The sequence below is a fragment of the Canis lupus genome, chromosome 27 (assembly GCF_011100685.1).
Source record: "Canis lupus familiaris isolate Mischka breed German Shepherd chromosome 27, alternate assembly UU_Cfam_GSD_1.0, whole genome shotgun sequence".
NCBI classification, from domain to species: Eukaryota; Metazoa; Chordata; class Mammalia; order Carnivora; family Canidae; genus Canis; species Canis lupus.
In genome coordinates, this window is record NC_049248.1 from 40647715 (window position 1) to 40671124 (window position 23410).

Sequence of the window (23410 nt, forward strand, 5' to 3'; positions counted from 1 at the left end):
AATTGATCAAGATGGCAAATTGAATTTAACTAAAATATTTTTAAAAAGAAAGAAAATAAAGCTGACCATTGACGTAGCAGTCAAGAGAAAGAAGAAAAAAGAAAAAGAAAAAGAAAGAAAGAAAGAAAGAAAGAAAAAGAAAGAAAGAAAAAAGAAAGAAAGAAAGAAAGAAAGAAAGAAAGAAAGAAAGAAAGAAAAAGAAAGAAAGAAGAAAGAAAGAAAGAAAGAAAGAAAGAAAGAAAGAAAGAAAGAAAGAAAGAAAGAAAGAAAGAGAAATACATCAAATGTACAGGTGTCTGATAGATGTGAAATGTCCATGTTGGTAAAATGCTGACACAAACGTTCATCTAAGATACTACTGAAATCCTCTCCTTTAACAGTTCCCACTTCTCGACACCAGTCTCCCAACTTTTCCTCAATCCTCTCCTGCTCGCAATCCATGTTCTGCATCTGGCATCAGTCTGGTATAGCTCAGGATTAAATGAAGCCTGCAAGTGTTTTATTTTCATGCTTAATTGATCTAGGATGTAAATGGAAAGAATCATTCCTGGTCACTAAAGAAATCTCAGGCATCAATTTGAAGTATCCTTTAAGAATGGAGATGGGACAATAGCCAAACTGTGGAAGGAGACTCGGTGTCCATTGAAAGAGAAATGGGTAAAGAAGCTGTGGTCTATGTATACAATGGAATATTCCTCAGCCATTAGAAATGACAAATACCCACCATTTGCATCAATGTGAATGGAACTGGAGGGTATTATGCTGAGTAAAGTAAGTCAATCGGAGAAGGACAAACATTATATGGTCTCATTCATTTGGGGAATATAAAAAATAGTGAAAGGGAATAAAGGGGAAAGGAGAGAATATGAGTGGGAAAAATCAGTGAGGGTGACAAAACATGAGAGACTCCTAACTCTGGGAAAAGAACAGGAGGTAGTGGAAGAGGAGGTGGACGGGGGTTTGGGGTGACTGGGTGACGGGAACTGAGGGGGGCACTTAACGGGATGAGCACTGGGTAATATGCTATATGTTGGCAAATTGAACTCCAATAAAAAAAATAATTTAAAAATATAAAAAAGAAAAAAATGGTGATGGAGAGGAAGATTCCATTCTGTGAGACAACCTGAATTTCACATGAGAGAAGTAACTGGTGTCTTTGTACATAATATGACCTCCAACAGGACAGAAAAGGATTCTGCACAACTACTACACTGTTCTTCAGATGAGAACTTGAACCCCCTGTGGGCACTGTAGCCCGGTACCCCTTGTGAGTGTCAGTGGAAGAAAGGAAGTCATTTTCAAGGTAGACATATCCATAAATATTTTGAAATGCATGAATCTTTGAAAAGAATGGCTTCCATTTATCATATCATTTTGTGTGGATTGCATAGATTCACCCAGAGTTTGCTCTCAGCAGTATCTGCAATTTTATCCATGCAGGATCCTCAAAAGTAACTTCTCCAGCCAGTTATGCTTCACCATCACTGGACCAAAGCTAATGTCCTGCAGGCACGTAACAGTGAACATCTCACTATCTGTCCTGGCACACAGGTAACCTAGACTCAGGGCTAAGATGGACTGAGGTGGGACTAGTGGATTTGTTAATTGGATCAGCAGTTAGGCTTTCCTTAATGTAAGTTAGCACCTGGTCATACATTGCTGGCAAAGCCCAAAGGGTCAGAAGCAGGGTTTTCTGCGTTGGTGTGATTAAATAGTTCTATGAGGACAGAAGCCTACTGTGGGATTAGACTGTGGACTGACAGACAAAAAAGAATACTGATCAGTTAGCTTTAAATGTCCAAGTGAGAGAGACATATTCTCGTAGGACAGTGACTCCCTATATAGTCCAAAAGTAAGGGGTCAAAATGAATCTTAGTATCCTCATTCACCTAAATGGCTCACCATCTGCTCCTCCTGACTACACAGCTGAAATATGGAGAAAGAGGATCCAAGAACGTTGTTTAAAAGAAAATTATAGGGCAGCCTATAGGGTGGCTCAGCGGTTTAGCACCACCTTCAGCCCAGAGCGCGATCCTGGAGACGAGATCAAGTCCCATGTCAGGCTCCCTACAGGGAGCCTGCTTCTCCCTCTGCCTGTGTCTCTGCCTCTGTGTGTGTGTGTGTGTCTCTCATGAATAAATAAATAAAATTTTTAAAAAAGAAAATTATAAGCCCTTTGCCTCTGAACCTAGGGGGGCAAAAAAGAATAACATGTCCACAACAAGAACACAAGCAGATTCTTGCAATGGTGGCCACAGTGCCCTTGAGTCTACCAGTATGAGAGCAGAAGAGACAGGATGGCAGCAGCATGAGATGGTGAGCTCTGTGCAGATGATAACAACCTCTAAATTCAGCAGCTGTGGCCTCCGATCTTCGTAAGTGGGGGGCCTGGCAACAGGGGCAGACAGCCATGTCCATCGTGCTCCCTCCAGGCGCCAGTGCTGTGGGGCCTATGGAGGAAGGGATGAGATGGTGCTAAGCACTGTCAAGAGGTCTCTGAGGAACACAGGAGATGCCTCAATTGGACAGAGATTGGAGAGGTCATCAGAAGCTAATGGGTGGGACAGAGCCCGAGATATGCCAGTTTGTGACTGTGCTTGTCCAGTTGTGGCCCTGCTCTCATGGAGCTCACAATCGGGAGGGGAAAACCCAGATAGATGTCCCCCATGAGCCAGACACAGAATCAGACCATAACATAAAACACCTGAGAGCAGGTGGCCCCGTGATTTGAACAGAGAGCTGGGAGTTCAAGGAGGGAGAAGTGGGGTCAGGCTATAAGGAATTGAGCAGGGCTATAGGTGACATTGGAAGGCCCATGAGAGTCTGCATCTCTGGAATTAAGAGGAGGACATATAGAGGAGAAGGTGAGCAAAGACAGAAACAAACGGACCTTTCTGGTATCAAAAGCAGCCAAAATGGCCAAAAGTTGAGGGCAGATGAGGAAGAATTTTAAGGTCCAGGTAAGAAAAGTGTTTCTCATGATGTGGACTAAGCCTAGACATTGGATTGTAATTAGAAAAATAATGGCATGTATTTCCTCTTTCTTCTACTTGTTGTTATATGACATTGCAAATATCCCTTAATATGAGACTTCTCACAGGTAAAATAGGGATAAACTTCCTTACCCTGAGGCTAATAATTCCCTCTCCAATCTTATGGAACTACCTTGAAACAATTGAGATAGTCATTAAGAAAGCGTTTTAATGAAGCCTTAGTATGTATGGACTTGTTTACAAAGTAAAGAGCAGGGACTTGACTTCCATGGCTCCCAGGCACTTTTGCTTTCATAGGCCCCTTTTTAATAAAATTTTATTAAAATTTATATTACTGAAGCAATTATGAGGCACAATAACAAGCAAGCATTTCTCTGGCTCTGTCCCACCCATTATAAATATAATCCAGCCTATATTGTATTCATTTTTTCTTCAGATCTTAAAGAAAATTTATTTTCTTTCATTAGCCTTCTAAGATCCGCACCTCCTTTCCCTAATGGTTATCAACTCTGGTAAGGAGACATTGGATGATTTTGAACAAAAAATTATGATTTAGAAATTAAAGAGAAAGTTTAGAATATCCCTGCAGATACATGCAAGAAATTTTAGGTTTCTAAATGCTAGGAAGAATGCAATAGAACCATAATGCACGGGGATCCCTGGATGGCTCAGCGGTCTAGCCGGGCCATCAACACAGGACAGGATCCTGGACCCTGGATCGAGTCCCACATCGGGCTCCCTGTGTGGAGCCTACTTCTCCCTCTTCCTGTATCTCTGCCTCTCTCTGTGTTTCTCTCATGAATAAATAAACAAAATATTTTTTAAAAGGAGGGGGATCATAATGCAGAGATGTGGAGGTGAACCAGCAAGACTCATTTTTCCAGGTAAACCCTTATGGAAGAAAAAGAATATTCTCTGAACTATGCAAACACTGTGAACCAGATCAGTTATAACCAAACAAGATAAAAATTCTTCCCGATAGACAGTGAGGGCAGCCTTGAGATGTCCGCACAGAGTATAGGGAAGCAGGGAAGCATGTATGGTAAGAGGAGTGATGACGTGAAGGAGAGGGATCTCATCACTATTTCTCTATTACTCCAGGGAAACCCCCTCCACAAATGGCCTGGAGGAACCACAGCACCATCACGGAGTTCATTCTCATTGGGCTGTCCGACGATCCCTACATCGAAGCTCTGCTCTTTGTGTTCTTCCTGGGGATCTACCTCCTGACTGTGATGGGGAACCTGATGATGCTGCTGGTGATCAGGGCTGATTCCCGCCTCCACACTCCCATGTACTTCTTCCTGAGTAACCTGTCCTTCTTAGACCTCTGCTTCTCTTCTGTCACTGTGCCCAAGCTCCTGAAGGACCTTCTGTCTGAGAAGAGAACCATCTCAGTGGAGGGCTGCCTCACCCAGGTGTTCTTTGTGTTTATCACACCAGGGACTGAAGCCTTTCTGCTCTCAGTGATGGCCTATGACCGCTATGCTGCCATCTGCCACCCACTGCTCTATGGCCAGGTGATGAGCCCCCAGTTCTGTGTGAAGCTGGTGTTGATCTCATGGGGTCTGGCCTGTCTCAATGCATTTGTCATTGTGTTCTTGGCTATTAACCTGGACTTCTGTGAGGCCCAAACCATACATCATTACATCTGTGAGCTGCCCTCCCTCTTCCCTCTCTCTTGCTCAGATATTTCCATCAATGTTGACATCTTGATCTGCTCCATCTTACTACATGGGCTTGGGACCTTCCTCCCAATCTTCTTCTCCTATGCCCGTATCGTCTCCACCATCCTGAGCATCAGCTCCACCTCAGGCAGAAGCAAGACTTTCTCCACCTGCTCCTCCCACCTCATTGCAGTGACCCTGTTCTTTGGCTCAGGTGTGATTCGCTACCTTATGCCCACAACTGATTCCTCCCTGGTTTTGCTCCTGTCCTTGCAGTACAGTGCTGTAACACCCTTGCTGAATCCCCTCATCTACAGCCTAAAGAATAAAGAGGTGAAGGCAGCTGTGAGAAGGACACTGGGGAAATATTTCTAAATAGTGGCAGAAACACAGTTATAAAGCCTGGGTTCCTTTGCATGTCTTTTTTTGTTCCCACCTTCTCCCACACGCAATGACACACTATTTGGTGAAATATTCTTGAGCTTGTCTAAATAGAGCTTGACTATTATTCCAAGGTGATAGTTCTTGACTAGGGCTCTTATTTGGAAAGTCTGTGCTCCACTGTTTGCAAGGGAATGTGAGACAATTTTCCACAAAACATTTGGATAAGACACCAAAATAATTAGGTTGAAAAGATTCGATGATCATTTCAGGTGATTCAGCATCTGATGAGGTGTTGCACAAAGAACTAAAAACGAGGGAGACATTTTAAACAGAAGTTAACATTTGCAAATCCCAACTCCTTGTAAGTTTTTAAATAAAAAATTGGTAAATAGAAAAAATCCTATGTCAACAAAACAATCCAAACTTTATATTGATGTGCTAAATACCATAGGATACCTAGGAATAAACCTAACCAAAGAAGTAAAAGATCTGTACTCTAAAAACTACGGAACACTTATGAAAGAAATTGAAGAGGACACAAAGAAATGGAAAAACATCCCATACTTTTGGATTGGAAGAACAAATATTGTCAAAATGTCCGTACTACTGAAAACAATCTACACATTTAATGCAATCCCATTCCAAACACTCCTAGCATTTCTCACAGAGCTAGAACAAGCAATCCTAAAATTTGTATGGAACCAGATAAGACCGCACATAGCCAAAGCAATCTTGAAAAAGAAAAGCAAAGCTGGCAGCATCACAATTCTAGACATCAAGCTATATTTCAAAGCTGTAGTCATAAGACAGTTGGTACTGGTACAAAAACAGACACATAGGCCAATGGAGCAGAATAAAACCCATTAATGGACCTACAACTATATGGTCAACTAATCTTCAACAAAGCAGGAAGAATATCCTATGGGGAAAAGACAGTGTCTTCAACCAATAATGGTGTTGGGAAAACTGGACAGTAACATGCAGAAGAATGAAACTGCGCCACTTTCCTACATCATACACAAATTCAAAAGTGATGAAAGACTTAAGCATGAGACAGGAAACCATCAAAATCCTAGAAGAAAACACAGGCAGCAAACTCTCTGACCTCGGCCACAGCAACTTCTTGCTAGACATGTCTCCAGAGGCAAGGGAAACAAAAGCAAAAATGAACTATTGGGACTTCATCAAGATAAAAAGCTTCAGCACAGCAAGGGAAACAATCAACAAACTAAAAGGCAACCTTCACGATGGGAGAAAATATTTGCAATGACCTATATCTGATAAATTAGTATCCAAAATCTATAATGAACTTATCAAACTCAATACCAAAAAAACGAATAATCCAGTTAAGAAATGAGCAGAGGACATGAATAGACATTTTTCCAAAGTAGACATGCAGATAGCTAAAGGACACATGAAAAGTTGTTCAACATCTTTCATCATCAGGGCAACACAAGTCAAAAACCACAGTGAGATACGTCCTCACATCTGTCAGAATGGCTAAAATTAACACAGGAAACAACAGGTGTTGGCAAGGAGGGGAGAAAGGAGAACCTTCTTGCACTGTTGGTGGGGATATAAACTGGTACAGCCATCTGGAAAACAGTATGGTAGTTCCTCTGAAAGTTAAGAATATGGGCACTGGGTGGCACAGCCAGGTGCTCAGGTCATGATCTCAGGGTCTTGAGATCAATGAAGATCCACTTCAGGGATCACTGGATGGCTCAGCAGTTTGGCACCTGCCTTCAGCCCAGGGCGTGATCCTGGAGTCCAGGGATCGAGTCCCACATCGGGCTTCTTGCTAGAGCCTGCTTCTCCCTCTACCTGTGTCTCTGCCTCTCTCTCTCTCTCTCTATCTGCATCTCTCTCTGTCTCTCACTCTCTCTGTCTCTCTCTCTCATGAATAAATAAATAAAATCTTAAAAAAAAAGGATCCACTTCAGATTCCCCACTCACCTGTAGTCTGCTTGGGATGCTCTCTCTCTCTCTCTCTCTCTCTCTCTTTCTCTCTCTCTCTCTCTCTCTCTCTCTCCCTCTTTCTCAAATAAATAAATATTTTCCGAAACAAAATTAAAAATAAAACTACCCTACATTTTAGCAATTGCACTACTAGGTATTTACCCAAACGATACAAAAATAACAATTTAATAACAATTTAAAGGGACACACACATCCTGATGTTTATAGTAGCAGCATCAATAATAGCCAAATTATAGAAAGAGCACCAGAGGAAATTGACTGATGAATGGATAAAGAAGATGTGGTATATATACCACTATATATATATATATATATATATATATATATATATATAAACACAGAATACTATTCAGCCATCTAAAAGAATTTCAAGGAGTATAAATTATATTAGGAAAGGCAGACTATAAGCAATGACTATGAAAGACCCCTCTTTAATCATTTATTACTTGATATTTAATGTAATAATATTTTATATGAAGTTGGATATGCCTCCAGTTGACAAATGACAATGTGATATGTAAATGTAGTAAGTAGTGTCAAAACTAAAAAAATAATATTAAGAATTTAATGAACAAGAAAATATTATGTACTATAGTTTTAAAAAAGTATGAGGGCAACCATTATCTTTATCTATCTTATATGCATTCACTAATAATCAAGAATAATTTATGCTTCTGAAAACTCAAATACAATCATTACCAAGATAACAAAACCAAACATAAGAAAAGGAGGATAAAGGAACTCAAAAGCACAAATTAAGTCAGATACAGAAAAATATAATTGAGAAGTAAGTTCAGATATTCAAAAAGATCTATAAATTTGACATAACTCCATAAATATATCTAAGAAAAAAGAAAAAGAAATCAATAATACAACTCTGATAAAAGAATAAAAATTGGGCAGCCTGGGTGGCTCAACATGATCCTAGAGACCCAGGATCCAGTCCCACATCAGGCTCCCTGCAGGGAACCTGCTTCTCCCTCTGCTGGTGTCTCTGCCTCTCTCTGTGTGTCTCTCATGAATGAATGAATAAATAAAATCTTTAAAAAAAGAATAAAAATTTTAAGGAAATACTAAGATTCATCTCAATATATTTGTTTAATTTAGAGGAATATGTAACCCAAGAAAAAAAAATTGAACAATTACTCAGCCATTAGAAATGATGAATACCCACCATTAGCTTCGACGTGGATGGAACTGGAGGGTATTATGCTGAGTGAAGTAAGTCAATCAGAGAAGGACAATCATCATATGGTTTCACTCATACAGAAAGTATACCGAGAAGCTCCAGAGTGACACTCCTATAAATCCCAAGAAAACAGAGATAAAGCAACAAAAACAGAGAAAAGGAAGTACCCCTGGCCCCCTGGCTCCAAAATGTTATCTTTCCTTGACAGCTACAAAGTAATCACAAAGACTCACCAGACTAAAAGACAGCCTTATGTCATTCACTCAAGACAGCGCAAGAAATCTCAAGGCCATAAGTTGCCTGATTAGGCTCTCAATAAAAGGCCAGCCAAAAAAGCCCTCAATGGCAACTCTGTCGGGAACCCCCTCACTCCTTTAATAACAATTTAAAGGGACACACACATCCTGATGTTTATAGCAGCAGTATCAATAATAGCCAAATTATAGAAAGAGCACCAGAGGAAATTGACTGATGAATGGATAAAGAAGACGTGGTATATATATACCACATTATATATATATATATATATATATATATATATATATATATATATATTAGCATTTTCTGTATCCTTGCATAATAAGCTTCTATCATCTTTTCTCACTCTCCTTTGTCCACAAGATTCATTTTCCCACTCCCTGAGACAAGAACTAAGCTCTCTTGCAGCAGAAGTTCCTCAAAAAGTTAAAAATAGAGCTACCCACAACCCAGCAATTACACTACTAGGTATTTACCCAAAAGATACAAAGATAATGATCCAAGGGGGCAACTGCACCCCAATGTTTATAGCACCAATGTCCACATGGTCAAATATGGAAAGAGCCCAGATGTCCATTGGCAAATGAATGGATAAAGAAGATGTGGTACATATATACAGAGGACTATTACTCAGTCATCAAAAAAAATGAAATCTTACCATTGGCAATGAGATGGATGGACCTGGAGGGTGAGTCAATCAGAGGAAGACAATTATCATATGATTTCACTCATATGTGGAAATAAAGAACAAAACAGAGCTGGAAATTAAGAAGCAAAACAGAGGATCATAAGGAAAGGGAGGAAAAAATAAAGAAGACAAAATCATAAAGGGAGACAAACCATAAATGACTTTTAACTATAAGAAACAAATGACAGTTGCTAAGGGTAGGAAAGCAGGGGGATGGGGTAACTGGGTGATAGACATTAAGGAGGGCATGATATGTAATGAGCACTGGGTGTTACATACAAATGACGAATCAGTGAAATCTACCTCTGAAACTAATACTACACTATGTGTTAATTAATTGAAAATAAATTAAATTAAGTTAATTTTTCTTTTTTTAATATTTTATCTATTTATTCATGAGAGACACAGACAGAGGCAGAGACACAGACAGAGAGAGAAACAGACTCCATGCAAGAAGCCCAATGTGGAACTCGATTCTGGGACCAGGATCATGCCCTAAGCAGAAGGCAGACACTCAACCCCTGAGCCACCTAGGTGCCCCTAAAATAATTTTTCTTAAAAAAGAAGTAGCTCAAAAGGGCAACAAGCACAGACAGTTTTTCAGGTAAGTTCAAACTTCTATGTTATATGTATTGTTTGGAGTACAGAATCATAGGGAAAACTATCAATGCATTTTCAGAACTATGGTAAAACCATAGCTTTTTCTGTTTCAAAACCTGAAAAAACCATTTATCTCTAATGAATATATAGACAACAATTCTTTTTTTAAAAAATAAATTTATTTTTTATTGGTGTTCAATTTACCAACATTCAGAATAACACCCAGTGCTCATCCTGTCAAGTGCCCCCCCACAGTGCCCGTCACCCATTCACCCCCACCCCCCCCCCCGCCCTCCTCCCCTTCCACCACCCCTAGTTCGGTTCCCAGAGTTAGGAGTCTTTATGTTCTGTCTCCCTTTCTGACATTTCCCACACATTTCTTCTCCCTTCCCTTATATTCCCTTTCACTATTATTTATATTCCCCAAATGAATGAGACCATATAATGTTTGTCCTTCTCCAATTGACTTACTTCACTCAGCATAATACCCTCCAGTACCATCCACGTTGAAGCAAATGGTGGTTATTATAGACAACAATTCTAAATGAGATATTAATCCACTGAACCTGAAAGTATACTGGAAGAATAACACCTACCTAAATAGTAATCCATGACCAAACAAACTTTATTAGGGTTTGAATTCTCAAATCAATAGGTTAAATGAGAATACTATGACCACCCTATAGGATCTTAATAGGCATAAATATAAAATTCAACATTGTGACCTCAAATATTTAACAAAAAAATTCTGATGATTCTCTCTTCAAATAGAAAATATGTAACATTCAATAATATTCAACCACATGCTTCATGATAACAGATAATACCAGACTGAAGTAATTACAGTGTAATAAAACAACACTGCTACTCATATTACTTGAGAAGATGATGCAATTTCCCTCCAAAGCAGTGAGACAAGATGAGAAGATGACATTTACAATTGCAAGAGTGGGATCTACAAATATCAGAGTTCATCATGATTATCTACCCAGAAATCTAAGAAATCTTGATCAGAAATGAGAATTTATTAGCATTCCAGGAGAATTCAGAAAGGGAAAACAATTGTTCAATATTCTTACAATCAGTAGTTTTTCTATTAGTCGATAGCAATTGTGAACCAAAAAGATATATCATACAAAACTCCATTTGCTATAGCAAGATCAATATAAAAACATCAGGAGTAAACTTCATAAGCACACAGAGATCAAACGAGCAGACCAAAGCAACAAAACTGAACAAAAATGACACAAGACGTGCTTGACTCAGCAGAGTATGTATTCATTAGGCATCTTCAAGTGACCAAAATGTGATTAACAATAACAGAGACTGAAGAAGATTTATCATTGAACTAGCAATAGGTCTGGAGATACATAGCTCCAGTTAGTTGAGTAACTCAATCAAATCATCAATGAAGTGGCTTCTTCCCATCCATCTCCTGTGCCATCTTCATGCATTAGATTTCATCCTCCTCCTTGCTGTAGGGTAAGCCTTGAGAGCTGTATTCTCTCTTGTAATGCAAAGGCCTGACTTACACTTTGGTTGCTTAGACATCTTGAATAAACCCACTGCCAGGAGTGGAATTCCACCAGATACAGAGATACTGGTTCTTTTCCACAGCTGACTATTTCAACTACATATTGTTTTGTTTTTGTTTTTATTTTTTTCTCTTCTGGAACTTTACTATTTTTAATAAATTTATTTTTTATTGGTGTTCAATTTGTCAGCATACAGAATAATATCCAGTGCTCATCCCATCAAATGCCCACCACCCAGTCACCCCCACCCCCTGCCCACCTCCCCTTCCACCACCCCTAGTTCGTTTCCCAGAGTTAAGAGTCTTTCATGTTCTGTCTCCCTTTCTGATATTTCCCGCTCATTTTTTCTCCTTTCCCCTCTATTCCCTCCACCACTTTTTATATTCCCCAAATGAATGAGACCATATAATGTTTGTCCTTCTCCGATTGACTTATTTCACTCAGCATAATACCCTCCAGTTCCATCCCCGTCGAAGCAAATGGTGGGTATTTGTCATTTCTAATGGCTGAGGAATATTCCATTGTATACACAAACCACATCTTCTTTATCCATTCATCTTTCGATGGACACCGAGGCTCCTTCCACAGTTTGGCTATTGTGGACATTGCTGCTAGAAACATTGGGGTGCAGGTGTCCCAGCATTTCATTGCATCTGTATCTTTGGGGTAAATCCCCAGCAGTGTAATTGCTGGGTCAGAGGGCAGATCTATTTTTACTCTTTGAGGAACCTCCACACAGTTTTCCAGAGTGGCTGCACCAGTTCACATTCCCACCAACAGTGTAAGAGGGTTCCCTTTTCTCCATATCCTCTCCAACATTTGTGGTTTCCTGCCTTGTTAATTTTCCCCATTCTTACTGGTGTGAGGTGGTATCTCATTGCATTTGATATGTATTTCCCTGATGGCAAGTGATGCAGAGCATTTTCTCATGTGCGTGTTGGCCATGTCTATGTCTTCCTCTGTGAGATTTCTGTTCATGTCTTTTGCCCATTTCATGATTGGATTGTTTGTTTCTTTGCTGTTGAGTTTAAGAAGTTCTTTATAGATCTTGGAAACTAGCCCTTTATCTGATACGTCATTTGCAAATATCTTCTCCCATTCTGTAGGTTGTCTTTTAGTTTTGTGGACTGTATCCTTTGCTGTGCAAAAGCTTCGTATCTTGATGAAGTTCCAATAGTTCATTTTTGCTTTTGTTTCTCTTGCCTTCATGGATGTATCTTGCAAGAAGTTACCTTGGCCGAGTTCAAAAAGGGTGTTGCCTGTGTTCTCCTCTAGGATTTTGATGGAATCTTCTCTCACATTTAGATCTTTCATCCATTTTGAGTTTATCCTTGTGTATGGTGAAAGAGAGTGGTCTAGTTTCATTCTTCTGCATGTGGATGTCCAATTTTCCCAGCACCATTTATTGAAGAGACTGTCTTTCTTCCAGTGGATAGTCTTTCCTCTTTTATTGAATATTAGTTGACCATAAATTTGAGGGTCCACTTCTGGGTTCTCTATTCTGTTCCATTGATCTATGTGTCTGTTTTTGTGCCAGTACCACACTGTCTTGATGACCACCGCCTTGTAGTACAACCTGAAATCTGGCATTGTGATGCCCACAGCTATAGTTTTCTTTTTTAAAATTCCCCTGGCTATTCAGAGTCTTTTCTGATTCCACACAAGTCTTAAAATAATTTGTTCCAACTCTCTGAAGAGATTCCATGGTATTTTGATAGGGATTGCATTAAATGGGAAAATTGCCCTGCGTAACATTGACATTTTCACAATATTAATTCTTCCAATCCATGAGCATAGCATATTTTTCCATTTCTTTGTGTCTTCCTCAATTTCTTTCAGAAGTGTTCTGTAGTTTTTAGGGTATAGATCCTTTACCTCTTTGGTTAGGTTTATTCCTAGGTATCTTATGCTTTTGGGTGCAATTGTAAATGGGATTGACTCCTTAATTTCTCTTTCTTCAGTCTCATTGTTAGTGTATAGAAATGCCACTGGTTTCTGGGCATTGATTTTGTATCCTGCCACCCTGCCGAATTGCTGTATGAGTTCTAGCAATCTTGAGGTTGAGTCTTTTGGGTTTTCTATGTAAAGTATCATGTCATTGGTGAAGAGGGAGAGTTTAACTTCTTCTTTGCCAATTTGAATGCCTTTTATTTCTTTTAGTTGTCTGATTGCTGAGGCTAGGACTTCTAGTACTATGTTGAATAGCAGTGGTGAGAGTGGACATCCCTGTCTTGTTCCTGTTCTTAGGAACAGACACAAAAGTCTCCCAAGACACAAAAGTCCAGGACCAGATGGCTTCCCTGGAGAATTCTATCAAACGTTTAAAGAAGAAACCATACCGATTCTATTAAAGCTGTTCGGAAAGATAGAAAGAGATGGAGTACTTCCAAACTCGTTCTATGAGGCCAGCATCACCTTAATTCCAAAACCAGACAAAGACCCCACCAAAAAGGAAAATTAGGGACCAATATCCCTGATGAATTTGGATGCAAAAATTCTCAAGAAGATACTAACCAATAGGATACAATAGTACATTAAGAAGGTTATTCACCATGACCAAGTAGGATTTATCCCCAGGATACAAGGCTGGTTCAACACTCGTAAAACAATCAATGTGATTCATCATATCAGCAAGAGAAAAAACAAGAACCATATGATCCTCTCAATAGATGCAGAGAAAGCATTTGACAAAATACAGCATCCATTCCTGCTCAAAACTCTTCAGAGTGTAAGGATAGAGGGAACATTCCTCATCATCTTAAAAGCCATCTATGAAAAGCCCACAGCAAATATAATTCTCAATGGGGAAGCACTGGGAGTCTTCCCGAACTTTAAATTCCCACTCTTGTGTTAAAATTCACCAACAGGGGATCCCTGGGTGGCGCGGCGGTTTGGCGCCTGCCTTTGGCCCAGGGCGCGATCCTGGAGACCCGGGATCGAATCCCACATCGGGCTCCCGGTGCATGGAGCCTGCTTCTCCCTCTGCCTGTGTCTCTGCCTCTCTCTCTCTCTCTCTGTGTGACTATCATAAATAAAAATTAAAAAAAAAAATCTTTAAAAAAAAAATAAATAAAATAAAATAAAATAAAATTCACCAACAGAAAGGGAGCCCAGGAAACCCCAGGTCCCCAACCTTGATCCAAATAAAAGGAAAACGAGGCATTCTTTTCTTCTCTCCCTTCCCCCAAAGACTTCACCAGGTGGGCCTAGTGATCTATGAAATTTCCAGGTCTTGTAAGTAATAAATCTTTGTTTTTTCAGGGATGCCTGGGTTTATCAGTGGTTGAGCGTCTGCCTTCAGCTCAGGGTGTTGTCCCAGGGTCCAGGATCAAGTCCCACATAGGGCTCTTTGTGGGGAGCCAACTCCTCCCTCTGCCTATATGTCTGCCTATCTCTCTCCCTTTCTCTCTCTCTCTCTCTCTCTCGCTCTCTCTCTTCCTGTCTATCATGAATAAATTTTAAAAACTTTTTTAAAAATATTTTTATTTTTTTCAGTTCATGATGATTGTCACTGAAGGGCATCTCCAAATATAAAAGAAACCATAAGCATACAACCAGGAGAAAAGTTGGTTTGGAAAGGAATACTGGGTAGTTTATGGGGCCAAGGCATGTCCAACCCACAGCTGAACTATCCATAGGCTAACACTGGCACAAAACACTTCTCCAGGTGGCTTCCTCCTAGGGATCATAGTCTTATAAAACACAAACCAAAGCTAATAGAAGAAATACCGGTACTTTAGCCGGTTCTTGAGCTTTACATAAATGAAACCATTTGAAAATGCTAAAACTCTAAAAACTCAGTCTCCCAAGTCTTGATGAGGTGATGGTAACCTTCAATCTCCTTTACCTTGTGTTTGCTTTTTACTCTCATCATCTCAGGCAAAAGAACAAGTAAGGAGTGCTGGGAACATTGGACATCCACATGCAGAAGAATGAAACTAGACCATTCTCTTAGACCATACACAAAGATAAACTCAAAATGAATGAAAGATCTAACTGTGAGACAAGATTCCATCAAAATCCTAGAGGAGAACACAGGCAATACCCTTTTTGAACTTGGCCACAGCAACTTCTTGCAAGATACATCCATGAAGGCAAGAAAACAAAAGCAAAAATGAATTACTGTGACTTCATCAGATAAGAAGCTTCTGCACAGCTACAGAATGGGAGAAGATATTTACAAATGACCTGTCATTTTTGTCTCTCACCTTACAAAGCAATGTTCTCTAGATGAATTCACCTTTAGCTTTGCTACTTACAATTGTCTATTAGCATGTCCTTAAGGAGTCTCTTTGCATGACAATTGTCTATTTCCCTGATCTTGCTGCTTTTAAGAATCTACAGTGTTTGCTGATCTAACACATAAAGCCGTGTTGGGTCTTAAACTCTGAAAATGCTAAAAGGGAAAAATGTTAGTAGAGATTTCAGGCCAGTGCACATTTATATACATGGGCTTTTTAGTGATTAGCATCCAAAACTGGTTTGGACCAATTTAAACCTGGGCATTCTACACCCAATGTAGAATTGGTGCTCTGAAATAATCTCTTCCCTAAACATGTAAAATCGGTACCAGTGGCAGTGGTTGTCAGTGGAAGCCAGACTTCAATATGTTGAGTAAAAGAACACAAAAAGAAGGCAGTTACTTCACACCACACTCTTAAGGTGTTTCGATTTAGAGAATCAAAGAGAAAAGTCACGAGAAGGGATGTGGTCCTTGAAGGTTTTTTAACAAGGAGAAAAAGACATGACTGTACTTAAAGGTGGTGAGAGCCAAGGAAGCACTTTGTATTAGGCTGATGAAGTCCATTCCCCCCTCCTAGACTAATCACCCAGGACCAAGGTAGACTTGAGCATTATGAAGGTCTACACGCAGGTTACAGGGCTATCAGAGAACAGAGGTTGGGCTACCACACTCCAGGTGTAGCAAAGCCCAGAGGTTGAGAGGTCAGCTCTAAAACACACCCTCTGTTTGCCCCCATTGTTTTGATGTACCCACTGTCCTCAGCCTCCTCCAACTGCTACTGCACTTTGGTGTTGGGTTCACAGAGTTTTGTAAATCCCACTCCCAATGTCTTAACCACCAACTTCAGCATTAATGTTGGTAAGTCATCCAATACCCTGATCTCAAATTCCTGTAAGATCTAACCTAAGCCCCCATTGCTCAACTTGATTTCAGCCCTGTACTCACAAGGTGACCCTTGAGACCCAAACATTCATCTTATCTGAATGATTCCACCACTATTGTCTCTAACCTCTGATGGTAATCTTCTATCCTCCTAACTCTTCACTTTTTCACCTGCGCTATGGCTTTCTAGAAATTCTAAATTCTTCAGTCCATCCCTTCCTTCTGTCCATCACCATCAATCCCCCGGAAGCTTCACTTGATTTATTTCTGTGCATTGATTTTAGCAGCTCACATGTCTGCACCCTCAGAGACTTGTCATTTGTTCTTTCATTGTACTCACAAGCCCTCCCTACTCTCTCCATTTCTGTACCCAGGACATTAACCTCCAAGAAATTTAGTTTATGCTTCAAACATAGCTTGACCCCTCACAACTAAAGTCTCCTTTCTCCTTAAACCTAACAAGAAGATTGTAGTCCATGAACTTCCTTTACACTTGACAGAGAATCACTTAATCCTTTCTTCCATGCCCAAAACTCTTTCTAATTATGCACATGACTTGACTTTAATGCTTTTCTTAGTTCCCTTGAAATACTCTATAAGGATAACTTCTGAACCTGGACTTACATGTGTGTGTTTGGGTTGTGTGATCTTTGACCACCTTTCCCTGGACCCTCAGTCATAATTGTTTACCATTTCACTCTACATTCTGAACTTCTTCTGCTCTCTAGGCATAAACAATACTTACAGGTAAAAACATATTCCTATAGATATTCCATTTTGGAATACTACACAGCATTCTTTGCCATGTAGATAAGGATCTGCTGGAACCAGGATGCTCTACCCTGCTCAACCACAAGGTGCATGCTCTCACATGGGAGCTCATAATGAAGAAGGTAGAAAAGGACTTGGTCACCGTGATGAAAGTAGAAAAAGACTCCCAGGAAACCTATGCTGATATTAGGGAGTTGGACAACCAAATCGAGGACATTAGGGCATCTGTGGAGCTTCATCTTACTCATTCTGAGTATTATGAAGAGGTAGGTATAAAGTCCCCAAAGAGGGGGGAGGAACAAGATGGCGGAAGAGTAGGGTCCCCAAATCACCTGTCTCCACCAAACTACCTAGAAAACCTTCAAATTATCCTGAAAATCTATGAATTCGGCCTGAGATTTAAAGAGAGACCAGCTGGAATGCTACAGTGAGAAGAGTTCGCGCTTCTATCAAGGTAGGAAGACGGGGAAAAAGAAGTAAAGAAACAAAGGCCTCCAAGGGGGAGGGGCCCCGCGAGGAGCCGGGCTGAGGCCGGGGCGAGTGTCCCCAGGACAGGAGAGCCCCGTCCCGGAGGAGCAGGAGCTGCACCGACCTTCCCGGGCGGAAAGGGGCTCGCGGGGAGTTGGAGCAGGACCCAGGAGGGCGGGGATGCCCTCGGGCTCCCGGGGACAGTAACAGCAACTGCGCACCCAGGAGAGTGCGCCGAGCTCCCTAAGGGCTGCAGCGCGCACGGCGGGGCCCGGCGGGACCCGGAGCAGCTGAAGGGGCTCGGGCGGCGGCTCCGCGGAGGGGGCTGCGCGGCCCCGGGAGCAGCTCGGAGGGGCTCGGGCAGAGGAAGAGGCTCCGTGCAGAGGGGGCTGCGCGGTTCCAGGAGCAGCTCGGAGGGGCTCGGGCGGCGGCTCCACGGAGGGGGCTGCGCGGCCCGGGAGCGCGAATCCAACAGCGCAGGCTCCGGAGCACAGGGCGCCGGGACACAGCCCAGGATCCCGCCTCCCCCGGGACAGGCAGAGGCCGGGAGGGCCCAGGACAGCGAGGACGCTCCTGCCCCAGCTGAGCAGATCAGCGGCCCCGCCCCGGAGCCTCCAGGCCCTGCAGACGGAGTTCCTGCCGGAGCTGAATCCAGGTTTCCAGAGCTGCCCCGACACTGGGGCTGTTCCTCCTGCGGCCTCACGGGGTAAACAACCCCCACCGAGCCCTGCACCAGGCAGGGGCACAGCAGCTCCCCCAACTGCTAACACCTGAAAATCAGCACAACAGGCCCCTCCCCCAGAACACCAGCTAGACGGACAACTTCCAGGAGAAGCCAAGGGACTTAAAGTACACAGAATCAGAAGATACTCCCCGGTGGTTCTTTTTTTGTTTGTTTGTTTTTGTTTTTGTTTTTGTTTTGTTTTGCTTTTTGATTTGTTTCCTTCCCCCACCCCCTTTTTTTTCTCCATCTTTTTCTTTCTCTTTTTCTTCTTCTTTTTTTTTTTTTTCGTTTTTTTTTTCTTTTTCTTCCCTTTTTTTTTCTCTTTCTCTTTTCTTTCCTTCTTTCTCTCCTCTCTTTTTCTCTTTTTCCCAATACAACTTGCTTTTGGCCACTCTGCACTGAGCAAAATGACTAGAAGGAAAACCTCACCTCAAAAGAAAGAATCAGAAACAGTCCTCTCTCCCACAGAGTTACAAAATCTGGATTACAATTCAATGTCAGAAAGCCAATTCAGAAGCACTATTATACAGCTACTGGTGGCTCTAGAAAAAAGTATAAAGGACTCAAGAGACTTCATGACTGCAGAATTTAGAGCTAATCAGGCAGAAATTAAAAATCAATTGAATGAGATGCAATCCAAACTAGAAGTCCTAACGACGAGGATTAACGAGGTGGAAGAACGAGTGAGTGACCTAGAAGACAAGTTGATAGCAAAGAGGGAAACTGAGGAAAAAAGAGACAAACAATTAAAAGACCATGAAGATAGATTAAGGGAAATAAACGACAGCCTGAGGAAGAAAAACCTACGTTTAATTGGGGTTCCCGAGGGCGCCAAAAGGGACAGAGGGCCAGAATATGTATTTGAACAAATTCTAGCTGAAAACTTTCCTAATCTGGGAAAGGAAACAGGCATTCAGATCCAGGAAATAGAGAGATCCCCCCCTAAAATCAATAAAAACCGTTCAACACCTCGACATTTAATTGTGAAGCTTGCAAATTCCAAAGATAAGGAGAAGATCCTTAAAGCAGCAAGAGACAAGAAATCCCTGACTTTTATGGGGAGGAGTATTAGGGTAACAGCAGACCTCTCCACAGAGACCTGGCAGGCCAGAAAGGGCTGGCAGGATATATTCAGGGTCCTAAATGAGAAGAACATGCAACCAAGAATACTTTATCCAGCAAGGCTCTCATTCAAAATGGAAGGAGAGATAAAGAGCTTCCAAGACAGGCAGCAACTAAAAGAATATGTGACCTCCAAACCAGCTCTGCAAGAAATTTTAAGGGGGCCTCTTAAAATTCCCCTTTAAGAAGAAGTTCAGTGGAACAGTCCACAAAAACAAAGACTGAATAGATATCATGATGACACTAAACTCATATCTCTCAATAATAACTCTGAATGTGAACGGGCTTAATGACCCCATCAAAAGGCGCAGGGTTTCAGACTGGATAAAAAAGCAGGACCCATCTATTTGCTGTCTACAAGAGACTCATTTTAGACAGAAGGACACCTACAGCCTGAAAATAAAAGGTTGGAGAACCATTTACCATTCAAATGGTCCTCAAAAGAAAGCAGGGGTAGCCATCCTTATATCAGATAAACTAAAATTTACCCCAAAGACTGTAGTGAGAGATGAAGAGGGACACTATATCATACTTAAAGGATCTATTCAACAAGAGGACTTAACAATCCTCAATATATATGCTCCGAATGTGGGAGCTGCCAAATATATAAATCAATTATTAACCAAAGTGAAGAAATACTTAGATAATAATACACTTATACTTGGTGACTTCAATCTAGCTCTTTCTATACTCGATAGGTCTTCTAAGCACAACATCTCCAAAGAAACGAGAGCTTTAAATGATACACTGGACCAGATGGATTTCACAGATATCTACAGAACTTTACATCCAAACTCAACTGAATACACATTCTTCTCAAGCGCACATGGAACTTTCTCCAGAATAGACCACATATTGGGTCACAAATCGGGTCTGAACCGATACCAAAAGATTGGGATTGTCCCCTGCATATTCTCGGACCATAATGCCTTGAAATTAGAACTAAATCACAACAAGAAGTTTGGAAGGACCTCAAACACATGGAGGTTAAGGACCATCCTGCTAAAAGATAAAAGGGTCAACCAGGAAATTAAGGAAGAATTAAAAAGATTCATGGAAACTAATGAGAATGAAGATACAACCGTTCAAAATCTTTGGGATGCAGCAAAAGCAGTCCTGAGGGGGAAATACATCGCAATACAAGCATCCATTCAAAAACTGGAAAGAACTCAAATACAAAAGCTAACCTTACACATAAAGGAGCTAGAGAAAAAACAGCAAATAGATCCTACACCCAAGAGAAGAAGGGAGTTAATAAAGATTCGAGCAGAACTCAACGAAATCGAGACCAGAAGAACTGTGGAACAGATCAACAGAACCAGGAGTTGGTTCTTTGAAAGAATTAATAAGATAGATAAACCATTAGCCAGCCTTATTAAAAAGAAGAGAGAGAAGACTCAAATTAATAAAATCATGAATGAGAAAGGAGAGATCACTACCAACACCAAGGAAATACAAACGATTTTAAAAACATATTATGAACAGCTATACGCCAATAAATTAGGCAATCTAGAAGAAATGGACGCATTCCTGGAAAGCCACAAACTACCAAAACTGGAACAGGAAGAAATAGAAAACCTGAACAGGCCAATAACCAGGGAGGAAATTGAAGCAGTCATCAAAAACCTCCCAAGACACAAGAGTCCAGGGCCAGATGGCTTCCCAGGAGAATTTTATCAAACGTTTAAAGAAGAAATCATACCTATTCTCCTAAAGCTGTTTGGAAAGATAGAAAGAGATGGAGTACTTCCAAATTCGTTCTATGAAGCCAGCATCACCTTAATTCCAAAGCCAGACAAAGACCCCGCCAAAAAGGAGAATTACAGACCAATATCCCTGATGAACATGGATGCAAAAATTCTCAACAAGATACTGGCCAATAGGATCCAACAGTACATTAAGAAAATTATTCACCATGACCAAGTAGGATTTATCCCTGGGACACAAGGCTGGTTCAACACCCGTAAAACAATCAATGTGATTCATCATATCAGCAAGAGAAAAACCAAGAACCATATGATCCTCTCATTGGATGCAGAGAAAGCATTTGACAAAATACAGCATCCATTCCTGATTAAAACTCTTCAGAGTGTAGGGATAGAGGGAACATTCCTCGACATCTTAAAAGCCATCTATGAAAAGCCCACAGCAAATATCATTCTCAATGGGGAAGCACTGGGAGCCTTTCCCCTAAGATCAGGAACAAGACAGGGATGTCCACTCTCACCACTGCTATTCAACATAGTACTGGAAGTCCTAGCCTCAGCAATCAGACAACAAAAAGACATTAAAGGCATTCAAATTGGCAAAGAAGAAGTCAAACTCTCCCTCTTCGCCGATGACATGATACTCTACATAGAAAACCCAAAAGTCTCCACCCCAAGATTGCTAGAACTCATACAGCAATTCGGTAGCGTGGCAGGATACAAAATCAATGCCCAGAAGTCAGTGGCATTTCTATACACTTACAATGAGACTGAAGAAAGAGAAATTAAGGAGTCAATCCCATTTACAATTGCACCCAAAAGCATAAGATACCTAGGAATAAACCTCACCAAAGATGTAAAGGATCTATACCCTCAAAACTATAGAACACTTCTGAAAGAAATTGAGGAAGACACAAAGAGATGGAAAAATATTCCATGCTCATGGATTAGCAGAATTAATATTGTGAAAATGTCAATGTTACCCAGGGCAATATACACGTTTAATGCAATCCCTATCAAAATACCATGGACTTTCTTCAGAGAGTTAGAACAAATTATTTTAAGATTTGTGTGGAATCAGAAAAGACCCCGAATAGCCAGGGGAATTTTAAAAAAGAAAACCATATCTGGGGGCATCACAATGCCAGATTTCAGGTTGTACTACAAAGCTGTGGTCATCAAGACAGTGTGGTACTGGCACAAAAACAGACACATAGATCAGTGGAACAGAATAGAGAATCCAGAAGTGGACCCTGAACTTTATGGGCAACTAATATTCGATAAAGGAGGAAAGACTATCCATTGGAAGAAAGACAGTCTCTTCAATAAATGGTGCTGGGAAAATTGGACATCCACATGCAGAAGAATGAAACTAGACCACTCTCTTTCACCATACACAAAGATAAACTCAAAATGGATGAAAGATCTAAATGTGAGACAAGATTCCATCAAAATCCTAGAGAAGAACACAGGCAACACCCTTTTTGAACTCGGCCATAGTAACTTCTTGCAAGATACATCCACAAAGGCAAAAGAAACAAAAGCAAAAATGAACTATTGGGACTTCATCAAGATAAGAAGCTTTTGCACAGCAAAGGATACAGTCAACAAAACTCAAAGACAACCTACAGAATGGGAGAAGATATTTGCAAATGACATATCAGATAAAGGGCTAGTTTCCAAGATCTATAAAGAACTTATTAAACTCAACACCAAAGAAACAAACAATCCAATCATGAAATGGGCAAAAGACATGAACAGAAATCTCACAGAGGAAGACATAGACATGGCCAACATGCATATGAGAAAATGCTCTGCATCACTTGCCATCAGGGAAATACAAATCAAAACTACAATGAGATACCACCTCACACCAGTGAGAATGGGGAAAATTAACAAGGCAGGAAACAACAAATGTTGGAGAGGATGCGGAGAAAAGGGAACCCTCTTACACTGTTGGTGGGAATGTGAACTGGTGCAGCCACTCTGGAAAACTGTGTGGAGGTTCCTCAAACAGTTAAAAATATACCTGCCCTACGACCCAGCAATTGCACTGTTGGGGATTTACCCCAAAGATACAAATGCAATGAAACGCCGGGACACCTGCACCCCGATGTTTCTAGCAGCAATGGCCACTATAGCCAAACTGTGGAAGGAGCCTCGGTGTCCAACGAAAGATGAATGGATAAAGAAGATGTGG

General features: G+C 40.9%; 1 protein-coding gene and 1 pseudogene across 1 annotated transcript; both read left to right on the top strand.

The window, feature by feature from the left end:
* LOC111092874 overlaps positions 1-23410 on the top strand; it is a 58823-nt pseudogene that overhangs the window by 5786 nt on the left and 29627 nt on the right.
* On the top strand, positions 4112-8432 carry LOC119866335 (olfactory receptor 8S1-like). Its single transcript, XM_038577887.1, has 2 exons — positions 4112-5025; positions 8345-8432. Exons 1-2 carry the CDS (start codon positions 4112-4114, stop codon positions 8430-8432), a joined length of 1002 nt encoding a protein of 333 aa, XP_038433815.1.